This window comes from Anopheles nili, chromosome 2 (assembly GCF_943737925.1).
Source record: "Anopheles nili chromosome 2, idAnoNiliSN_F5_01, whole genome shotgun sequence".
Taxonomy (NCBI): domain Eukaryota; kingdom Metazoa; phylum Arthropoda; class Insecta; order Diptera; family Culicidae; genus Anopheles; species Anopheles nili.
This window is the reverse complement of record NC_071291.1, coordinates 36,193,802-36,202,815: the sequence shown is the minus strand read 5'-3', so window position 1 is coordinate 36,202,815 and position 9,014 is coordinate 36,193,802. Positions and strand designations below refer to the sequence as shown.

The window sequence follows — 9,014 nt, the reverse complement described above, 5'->3', positions numbered from 1 at the left end:
CAACGAAGCTGTAGAACGATGTTCAAACACACTGAACCCAAACAAGCGTGTGCCTACAAATTTAGCATTCAGTTTGAAAAGGAAAACAAACGCGATCATGCCTGCTCGAGATAGGAATAATGTAAATATCTACCAGGTAGGAGAATTCTAACGAGCAGTCCTGACAAAAAGAAACGTTACAAAAACGAAAGTATTATCACGTCCGGAAATCCTCCTGGACGATAAAAAAAAGTCTGCGTATTTGAAGCAAGCGCAACACAAGGGTTTCTGAAAATGAGCTCGATTTAACGGAATGCTATTTTCATGTTTAGATAAAGATGTTTTTAATGAAACCCAAACGGAATATCAAATTTCAATGTTAATTAGCAAACTCACATGTCAATCAACGCTAGCAGATCTAACATCTATAATAGATCAAATCTTAACCACACGATGTAACGACCCACGCAGGCTCTCATTTGCCTGCTATCAATAGATGTAATGCGTCGACGGTTACATCTGTTTTAAATGGTATTGTTGTAAAAACAAACAAATCTCGTCTGTGTAAAGATAAATGTAAAATACGAAGTTGAAATTCATATAATAAATTTACTCTGTTTTATCCGTCATAATTTTTAGTTGCACTGGTCTTTGAATGAACAGGTATGGAAATGAGAAACTTAACGTCAACTGAACATTCTAATGATGGAAATGGAGATGATAAGCATTGCAATTTCGAATGTAGTACTACATTGTATTTCAAAATTGTAAAAATTGCACACGCACGTGCTACGAATTCAAATTTAACCGCCAATAAAATTACCGCTAGAGAGCGCTCTGAAGCGTTTGTTATGTGCTCCGACTAAATTGTTTCTTCAGCAATCAATTCATCGTTCAAAAAGATACATGTAAAAAAAGGTGTTTTAATGTACCCAACCAATTAACGTGGGTTGTTCAACCCACAAAAAAACCCTTTTTTGTAGACTGGCCGTGAATAAAATACAGTGAATGTTATTGAATTCATAGTCGGTGAGTTAATCTAATGAGATTTTACAGAAAACGGTCCAAAAAAACTATTTATCGTTCAGGGAATATAATGAACTTTTCAATTATTGTTTACCAAACTATATGACACAATATTTTTTCAATATTTTAAGGCATAGTTAGGGAGCTAAATAATCTCACATGTTCTCGATTTACACCTAGTGGAGACAAATGGGAGCCACATGGTTTGTGTCCCTGCTAAGCCACTTATTCAGCGTTCTAATTTTACCACAGCGAGCAAGACCCCGTACCAGCGAGCAAGACACGAAACCAGATTTCGGATGTTTTTCATAAGACGATATCTCATTCTCCTCTTATGTCGCGCCAAATGGGTCATTTTCACGTTATCCACACTTCCACCAAGTGATTTGACCGTTGTATTTATATTCCATAAAGATGTAACATATGCTATCCTCCTCTTGCCGTCCTCGGCGAAGCAACAGTAATATCGCACAGCGCTAGCTGCTCTAAGTAAAACTTAAATTACATCGCAAACTTCCGGAAGTGAGCGATCACGATAAAATGGACCGTGAACGATCGATTCGAAACCGATTAAAATTGCTTGTTTTAAGGTACACAAAAAAATTGCCCACCAGAACCCGTGGGTGGTGCTGATATCGTCGCCTATAATTCCACGCACTCCGTAACGAAGCGTGACTACAATAAATACTCTCTTACTAAACACATACCATACGTTACTACTGTTAAAAGCTAAACGTCCCTAGCTGCGTCTGCCTCGTGCGCAGACGTCTCTCGCTAGTGCATAAAGGCAATCGAATCGGCAAACAAATTTGTACAAATCGCTACGTAGGCGATGGGTCAGATATGAAGATCAGTCCTCATGTGCGGTCGGTTGGAGAATCCGTATCTTTTACATTCTTACGCGTCAGTTAAAATAATCTCAACCGCCAACGAGCGCCTGTTCGCGCTCCATATCAATCTTCGAGCCTTTGACTGACAGAAAGGTGGGTAAAATCGAGTGCAACGTTTTGCTGGGCATATTGCCGCCGTTTCTCTGCAATACAAAAATTGCATGCGTGTGGCTCCGTGGACCGGGTACGGCGTCTCCTTAGGTTCAACTACCCCAAACAGCAAAGGTACAATATGACAATCGACTCAACGTATCGCAAACGCGCTGATACGCTGAACGATCAGTACGTTTTCCCGACCGGCTAATGCGATCAATCCGTCACACCAACGTGGACAGTTCGTGTGGTGAGTTGGCGCTCGTGACGTTGCTCATGTCGAGGGCGTTGTTACCACCGCTACCAGGCATACCGGGACTGACGGATCCGGAAGCATCCCGGTTCAGCAGCGAACCGATCACCTTAGGCGTCGGAGGTGTTGCCGTGGCCGCGCGAACTCCCGCGTACGGTGGCGGCACGTAGGAATGGTTGAAGCTGATGTGCGAATGGTTCCCGGACAGAGGCGTCACGGGTGTTAGCTGCGTGATGGGCGTCGTATGGCTCGCCTGCGAGTTGTGTGTGAGCGGCGTGTGGTTGTGGTTGCTGTACACGTGGTTCAGGCTGATGTGATGATGCGCCCCCGATGCATGCCCATTTTGGTACTGATGAGCTGCGGCGGCGGCTGCTGCTGCAGCTGCTGCAGAGGCCGATATCGTGCTGATTTGCGGTGATAGGGTGAGATTCAGATTGAGCGGTGTCTGCCGGACGCTGATCGTTTTCTCGCGCTGCCACACGAAGACGTTGTGTACCATGGCGCCACCGCAGAACACGATCCCGACGCCTATCAGGATGCTCGTCACGATCGCCGGTGTCGAATGGAACTGCGTGAACGTGTACAAGATGATGCCTGCAATGGGTTTTGGGGGCGCGTAAGTTAAGAAGCCCTGGACTGCGACACCATTCGAAGAAGTTGGTACTTACCAGTCAAAAAGATCGGTATCGAAATGAAAAATCCTCCCACAGCACACACGCGACTAACGCTGGACTTTTGCAGGTATTTGTTGCCCCTGGAATAGAAAAAAATTTGAACGACACGGTGAATTAGTCAACATTCAAAACAACCGTTTCAGCCTCAAACAAAAATATAATTGCTCCCCGATTGAAACAATCTAGTTGTTGTAGACCATCTCTACCACTCGAAATTGGACCGATTTAAGGCACGCTTCCCTTTTTAAAACTATTCTTGAACACGCATTCTCGGGTGCAGCCGATTCCGCCGGGTTGCACATTCTTCCCACCGGCACCATTTCCCGCCTCATCGCGGCTCACAGAGGAGCAGAACCGGATGATTTATCTATAATTAAATCAAGCGCCATATGCGCCTCCACCTCGCGGTCTCCTGGATCCATCCGTGCCCATCTCCCTGCCGTCCATTGCGTCCACCACGGTGCGTCCGAGGCTAATGAATCAATAAAACCCCTACGCCCTAAACGCGCGCTAATAATACTCGGCGAAGGCAAACTCCTCGTACGGTCGAAGCCCCACATCGCAACGCCCGCTGGCCGGAGAGTGTCGGAATTTCGATGGCCACTCGCCGGGGGCCTTAAAAGTGGATCAAACGCCGTTGTGGCCAAATACACTGTCCCGGGATTAGCGCGTCCAGGGATTAGCAGTGCATTAGCTAAGCGTATCAAGGTGATATGTTGTTGATGCAACACAACCGCCCTTCCCAAGGTGTGTCCGTGCCAGTAAATGGCACGCGAACGCGTAAGCCTTTCGTATTTTACGATAATCGAATTACGATATGGGACTGGAAAAAAAATATAGGACAATGAAAGAACCAGGTGCTAAATTGCACTACACATCGGTCAGGTGACGAAAAGGTGTGGAGTGATTCGATGTCGGCGTTATGTAATCGGCAGGATTTGCCGATGGTCAATAGCTCACGTAGTTGTAACAATCGCTGGAACGTTGTAAGCCTATTTGGGAAAAGTTACAACTCCCTGCTATGAGAAATCAAACCCACCAACAAATCAACCAATGAGAGATGAGATTCCAAATTTTACCAACTGATTAAAAAAAGCTCCAAAAATGGCTCTCCCTCTGACTTTGCTGTTCAAATTCAGCGTAACATCTTAATGTACCGCAGAAGAACACATCATCATCCAACGGCTTCTTCTGCAAAGTACAGGTGCTTCGTTAAGCGCTGTGGCACGGGAGGCAGCCCGGAAAAGCCCTCGAATTCCATCCCCCCGAGAAGCGAAAACATCTTCTCCCCACGTGCGTTTCGTTCCACGCAGCCCCTCATTACAGATTACAATCGCGAACGCAAACCGCCTGAACGGTACTTGCGCTTCGGCCCGCGTCTCTGCGCACCGGACGTTTGTAAACCGGCTAGTAATAAATTAAAAATTTCCAACCGCAAAGCTACGCGGGGTCTCGAGCCTCTACGATGGAGGGTCTGAGGTTTAGCGGCAAACAAAATTGTTCGATCAGACGAATGGATGAGATCGAAAATCAGAAGCACTCGGCGATGGAACGCGCCGATTAAGGAATGGTTCAAGCCATCTAGCGAAAAAAAACACCCTCCATATGCTGGGAAAACGTTCTCGATCAGCTTTAATTTAACATATTTTATTTTTCTTTCGCTTGCCGGTACTCTCACGGTAAAGTTGTTGCACAATGGAGTAAGATTTTCTTTCCACACACACGCGAAGATCCACTCTGATCACGTCTTGGTCGCGAAGCATTCCACGAGCCCAACAGAAACACCTTGCATCGAAGTAGGCTGGGTGGTTTTGCCCTTCTGTCAAAAAACGGGCTAAAAGGACTCTCTCTCAAATGCGCTGTCTGTCCGTCACCCTTATGCTTCACATGTACACCCTTTCGCGGTCAACCTTTTCACGGTCCAGTGCCCGTTTTCCGTTGAAAGTGAAACAAAACAGACTTCGTTCAACTGTCCCGCCAAATGAAAAAAAAAAGACGAACCCCCTCGTATGTCGCCATGTGTATCAGCTTTCATCGTCCCTTTTGGGCAGCCGGTGTAAAATAGAAAAAAAAACCCCTAAATTAAAAGGCCAGAACTTTTGTTTGCCCTCGTGACGGCCATGTGGGTGCGTATGTGTGCTTTCCTGTAGCGTTACGGAAGAACTCCCTACCAGAACAATTGACGGCAAAGTTAGAATCCTCAAACACGGAGCATTTTAAAAAAACGGAAGCAAGCCGTTTTGCGTTGGAACGTGTTTATGTAGCACGTGTTCAAGGTGGTGTGCTTTTTTGTTGTTGTTGTTGTGTTCATCCAAAGAAGACCATGCAGGGACAAAGCGACATAATAATGCCAACCCCCTAACGGACAAACGGAACAGACGGTTCAGTCCCTAGAACCGGGCGAAACGAACGACTGATCGAATGATAATGCTCGCGAGGGGTTCCGATTGCAAAGGACTTACCTTCCGGTTGTGGCAGGTGCTCGGACCAGCTTGACGGCGAACAGAAACTGAATGGCACACACCAGCAGGCAGCACAGGTTCAGCGATAAGGACAACGCGCAAAGGGCCAGCGTCACGTCGTACACGATGGCGTAGTCCTCCAGCACGGCGGGTCCGATGGTGGGTGGTGGTGGGTCACGACCACCCGGCGATATTTTCAGCAGGAAAATCAACGAAAGCAGCGCCAACAGCAACGATACTGCGTCCAGACAGTGGCCGGGAAGGAAAATCGTCGACCAGGGGGAAGAGAAAAGATGAATGAATTTTGTTTGCCAGCTGTGGGCGTTGTATGCGTTTGAATTTTTGGAAGAAATGCGCTTTGCTGTTTGCCCACCCGCATGAAAGAATGTTAGACTTGGCCGCCGTGTGGCTTGAACAATGTTGTTTAAACAATCACTTAACGAAAGAAGCTACGGGAAAATGGAGGATGTATTGCTGCGGCTAATAACGAGCGATAATTGTTTTAAGTGCTGTGAGAAAGTGTGTTTGAGTGAAACACATTTTAAAACACAATTTGTTCGCTACTATAAGCAAAATGTTCGTACTCTCTAGCGTACAATATTCCAAGCATGGAATTCAACGACCTGCACGTAATGAACACGTAATTGGGCGGTTCTCAATGATGCGTGGTAAAAGGGAAAACAATGCCTTCGCTTCCCTAAAAAAAAGTAAAACATCGAATATTCCATTTTCAGATAGAAACAAAGAGCCAAACTCAACCAACCGTACACCAGAAAACGTGTTAGTTATATTGATGAAGTTGATGCTTATTTGCGTAAAAACCTGTTTTAAGCCTGCAGTCTCAGCTTTTCTTAAACGTTCGTGGGTGTTGTACAGTGACATATTCTTTTTAAAGATCACGTCTACAGGCCGTGTCCTTGCCGTTTGCAATGTTTCACGTACGCGACAGATTCTCTGGTGGTGATATAATGCCAGCAGTTGTAGGTGTTACATTCAAACGCATAAACCGTCCGTGTAAGGAAACTCACCGTAAAGGAAGAGACATTACGGGTAAAAATGGGAGATATTTTTCATTACAAGCATGAATCATCATTATGCCATGTTTTAGTATATTGCAGTCTTGCTTCATTCTTGCTTTTGCTTGTTTGCTATAGATGGACATGAAATAAAAAACGCATTCGCATCAAACGTAGAAAATAAACTAATATTCAATTAGTTTAGTGCCTGGTTTAGTCTCATAATAAAAACAATATTCTATGGGATTTGAAACTAGCATCATCGTGCACAAATCCAAAACACTATCTCCTACAACCCATTTCGTTTAATTAACACAGCTCCAATGGAATCATTGCAGAGCAATCTCAACCATATGTTACTTCACGGCTTTACTCGAGGCCGCAAAATGTTAAATGTTACTCAAAAAAATCCCCACTTCATGGACAACGGAGCTGCCAACAACTCCCTAACGGCTACGCTCCTTTTGACCGGTCGGAACACTCCACAGCCTACTTCTGATGCGACCAAACACAAGAACATCTCTCGCAACAATATGGTTTACTTTACAATTTGAAACTGTGCGCCTGATTTGCACTCGTTCGCATGCGATTCGTCCTCTCACATGTGCGTCTCCAAAAATAGCATTTAAATCGAAGCATGCTTCGTTCCCCTTTGCATCTCACTCGCACACTCGCCTCTCACTCTATTCCGTTCACTTACGAGCAATTAAGATCGTCATCACCCTGTGCGCTCTTGCATGAGTCAACTTTTGCCCAACACCATCTGGGCGATTCGAAAATGCGCCTCCATCGCATCCTTTTTTTTTAAACATCCCCCAGCGCACACACAGACACACGCACAGGACGGTAGATAAATTTAAAAACCTACCCAAACACAGCAAACCGAGGCTGGTCAACGCCTCGCGGGCTCCCAACCGGTCCTTGTTCATGTTGATCGTACTGCTAAGGATGTTGTTGTTCGTCGTCGAGTTGTTGTGGTTAAAGCCACCCAGCGGGCCTCCGGATCCACCGGTTCCCGGACCGCCGCCTGCGCCGGCCCCAGCTCCACCGATCACCCCGTTGCCGAGGGCCGTCGTCAGCCCGCTGATGGCGGACGCGTTGTGTAGGATGCTGTTGGTGCTGGTGTTGTTGGCGTTGCCATTCCCGGTGAGACCCCCGTTCGGGGTCGTGAGGAAGGAGGACGTCAGCAACCGTCCCGGGGGACCACCGTTCATGTGTTTGGCGGCAACGGGCGGTGGACCGGTGTTGGTGGACCCAACCGTGGCAGCCGAACTGGCCGAGACGGTGGACACGTTGAGCGGGGGAATGGGACGACCGAGGCCTCCTCCTCCTCCACCGCCACCGGCCGAGCCCCGTATCGAGCGATTTTGGCCCGTCGTCACGGGCCCGGTATGTATGTGTTTTAGCATTGAACATGTAATGGATCGGTCCGGCCGGGCGTTCGAAAATTCGCCGCCCACTAGCGCTGGTTTTGGCGGAAGAAACCGCTCGTTCAAAGGGCCATCACCGACATACTTCCGGTGGACATCACTGTCGATGGAAAGCGGCCCAGAAAGCACAGGAAAACACCACCGATCAAAGCAGGCACAGGTGGTTTCGTTCCCGGGAGCTACTTGACATTTCTAACGTCACAACATCGTCTTCGGCGATCTCAGCGCTGCTACGATCAAGCCACACACAAACACACGCCCGAGTGCACAGAGAATCGCACAAATTACCACGGGGATGCGAAGATATTCTCCTTCCTTTTTTTCTCTCCTGCCCAAACGATTGTGTACCAGAATGTTGGCAATACACGCTCGAGCACACAGCATCCAAAAAGCAGCACCTTTCTTCACAAAACACAGCACCACGGCACGTACGGTAGGCGGAGATTGTAACGGAACTTTCGATACCGAGAGCCACTGCCTTAAGGTGGTGTTTCCAGCGACCTTTTTCCCGCGAACGAATATTCACTATCACTCACTTGCACACACGTGAAACATCACGAGCCCGTATGCCGCGGAACCGATCACCATAAAGTGATCACCAGGCCCTTCGACACGACACCGATTGCGGACACTTGAACCGATTGGCACACGCACAGACAGATCCACTTCCACCAACAGAGAACACGGTTGCTGGCTCATCGATGACCGGCCCACCGGACAAAAATTCCTCACAATCAACACACACGACGAGAATGCACCACGTCACGTCAGCGTTGCCGGAGCAACCGCGATCGAGAGAATAAAAAAAGCCGCACGATGGATCCCGCGATCGCGGAGGCTGCAAAGACGACGACAACTACACCACGACCACGACAACGATGACGGACGAACTGGTTCTGGTGATCGTGCTCGTTGCTGCCTTCGAACCGAGCGTCGGTGGCCAAACTGAGTGAGAAAACTGGGGATCGCGCAGCGCCCGGTTTGCTCCAATCGATTTGGGGTGGATTTCTCTTTCGCTACCTTCTGCGTTGACTCCTTCCCGGTCGATGGTGGTGTGTGACGTTGACACGCTGGCGAACTGGCATCCGGAGCCTACGATGATGATGATGATGATGCTCCAAACGGTGCTCCAATGGAGTGCTCCCTTGGGTGCGCCTTAGGGGTCCCTCGCGCGAATGTGTCTGGAGGAAA

At 47.7% G+C, this 9,014-nt stretch overlaps 1 protein-coding gene across 1 annotated transcript; it reads right to left on the bottom strand.

The window, feature by feature from the left end:
• Positions 1–2,212: 2,212 nt before the first annotated feature.
• On the bottom strand, positions 2,213–7,802 carry LOC128720884 (uncharacterized). Its single transcript, XM_053814583.1, has 4 exons — positions 7,262–7,802; positions 5,378–5,615; positions 2,910–2,995; positions 2,213–2,835 (listed from the first exon to the last, which is right to left on the bottom strand). The coding sequence occupies exons 1-4, from the start codon at positions 7,800–7,802 to the stop codon at positions 2,213–2,215; spliced, it is 1,488 nt and encodes a 495-aa protein (XP_053670558.1).
• Positions 7,803–9,014: the final 1,212 nt, after the last annotated feature.

Bases quoted from the DNA above. Each gene is read 5' to 3' on its own strand.
- LOC128720884 (XM_053814583.1), bottom strand. From the start codon at position 7,802: ATGCTAAAACACATACATACCGGGCCCGTGACGACGGGCCAAAATCGC. The intron at 5,616-7,261 runs GTAGGTTTTTAA...GTCTGGACGCAG, and splicing joins CCTCGGTTTGCTGTGTTTGG to TATCGTTGCTGTTGGCGCTG. The intron at 2,836-2,909 runs GTAAGTACCAAC...AACCCATTGCAG, and splicing joins GATACCGATCTTTTTGACTG to GCATCATCTTGTACACGTTC.